The sequence below is a fragment of the Opisthorchis viverrini genome (genome assembly GCF_000715545.1).
Source record: "Opisthorchis viverrini unplaced genomic scaffold opera_v5_1271, whole genome shotgun sequence".
Lineage (NCBI taxonomy): Eukaryota > Metazoa > Platyhelminthes > Trematoda > Opisthorchiida > Opisthorchiidae > Opisthorchis > Opisthorchis viverrini.
In genome coordinates this window covers 3,611-5,247 of record NW_008753113.1, presented here as the reverse complement: position 1 = coordinate 5,247, position 1,637 = coordinate 3,611, and the positions used below count along the sequence as shown (strand labels likewise).

Sequence of the window (1,637 nt, the reverse complement as noted above, 5' to 3'; positions counted from 1 at the left end):
CACATCACTCTCGTTTGAACGGCCGTCCTGTTATTCCAGTGACTCCACACCAAGGGGAGGCACTGGACTCGAGTTTCGCTCTTATTAGAGCTCATCAGCAGTGCATATCCAATGGCCGTGCCGGGATTTGAACCCCGGACATCTGACATGCGAGGCGAGCGTGTAAGCACTACCCTACCAACGCACGTTGGTAGGAACGGGCAAATGTGTTCACACTTGAGCGATGTGATTGGTGTGCCCGACCCAACCCCAAAGTTACAATAAAATTCATCTCATTTGTACCTACTCACGGAAGGAAAAAGTAGCTCAGAATTGTGATGTAAATAAATCAACTCACCTCGGACTTTGTGCACATTTGTCTCACTGCATCGGTGGTTGAGGCGAAATTGAAGGACTTCAACATGCCCTGGATCGTGCAAACAAAATGAAGGGAGAGCGTTATGTTTCAGATTCTCCTTAAGCTTTTCACTTAAAACAGTGGCTCTCCTTAGCCAGTTTGAACAGAGAGAGCAACGTGGATGACAGTTTTTCACAAACGTGCAAAACAGAGCTTCACCACAAAATAGCAGGTATTCCGCTGCTTGAGCAGTACTCCACTTATTGCAAGCGGAATGGAAAAGGTGGTTAAATGAAGTGCAACGTGGACTTACGACATAGTATTCCGGAGCACTTTGTAGTCCACTGTTGAGGGCGAAAAACGTCGCACCATCACGGAATAATCGCGTTCCCAGTATGCCGGTGGTGGGCACGGTATGATAGGGTACAGTTTCAGTATCCGAACACGATGTGTAGAACTTGGTCTGATAAAAAAGTTTTACGGACAGGGTGTGAGCAACATTTAGATGATCTTAGAAGAAAACTTATAGAAATGAGTGAGAACAGATTTAGGGTTACTCATGCTTTGGTGAAAAACTTTGAATCATTCACACACTCATCACTGACTTACAACGTTCAGGTTCAAATGTGATCACGAACCGATACGATCTAACGGACTCCTGGTTACTACACAGCAATCATACATTTGAATAGAAACGGAAAAATATGCAGTGTACGGCTCCAACTATCTGAGTCCGCCTTGCAGATTCAAGGATTGGCCACCAAAGTGGTAATCCTACTGAGATTTGTAAAAAAAGCGACAGTAACCTTGGCAGTGTTGTGGAATATAGGTAGCTAGGGTGCGCTGATTGTTTGGTTGTCTGTTCGCCGAGCTTGGCAGTTGGATTGCAAACGTTTCGTCACTATTTGAGGTGACATCGTCAGTGTGGGGTTGAATGGGATCCATAGTATCTGTACAAACCCAAAGGAAACAAAATTATACTCATTTACATATCAATTTGGCCTTGATTGGGGACTCACCTGGAACCCAACTGAATTTCTCGTTTGTGATATTCTTAAGCAACTGCATGCGCTGCACCAGGTTGCCTCATGTTTTTGTTGGTACGATACTCGAGAACACCATAAATGAGGGATTCTGCGCGGTTCCGGGTGAGTCTTCCGTCAAAAAAGCGTTCAGTTGCAGTACCCTTCCGGTGTCTAGCTGCCCTGCTACCCTAAGGAAGCACGAGGGCTGGGATACTGCCAGGTTGCCCAAGCCTAGACAGGGGAAGTCGAGAGGCGGAGGTCGAATTCGAACCACG

The 1,637-nt window shown here is 46.2% G+C and overlaps 1 protein-coding gene across 1 annotated transcript; it reads right to left on the bottom strand.

Moving 5' to 3' along the window:
- Nucleotides 1–339: 339 nt before the first annotated feature.
- On the bottom strand, nucleotides 340–847 carry T265_15837 (hypothetical protein; the record flags this gene model as incomplete). Its single annotated transcript, XM_009179222.1, has 2 exons — nucleotides 340–406; nucleotides 651–847. Coding segments are annotated over 2 exons (261 nt in total), but the record flags the coding sequence as incomplete, so codon positions are not given.
- Nucleotides 848–1,637: the final 790 nt, after the last annotated feature.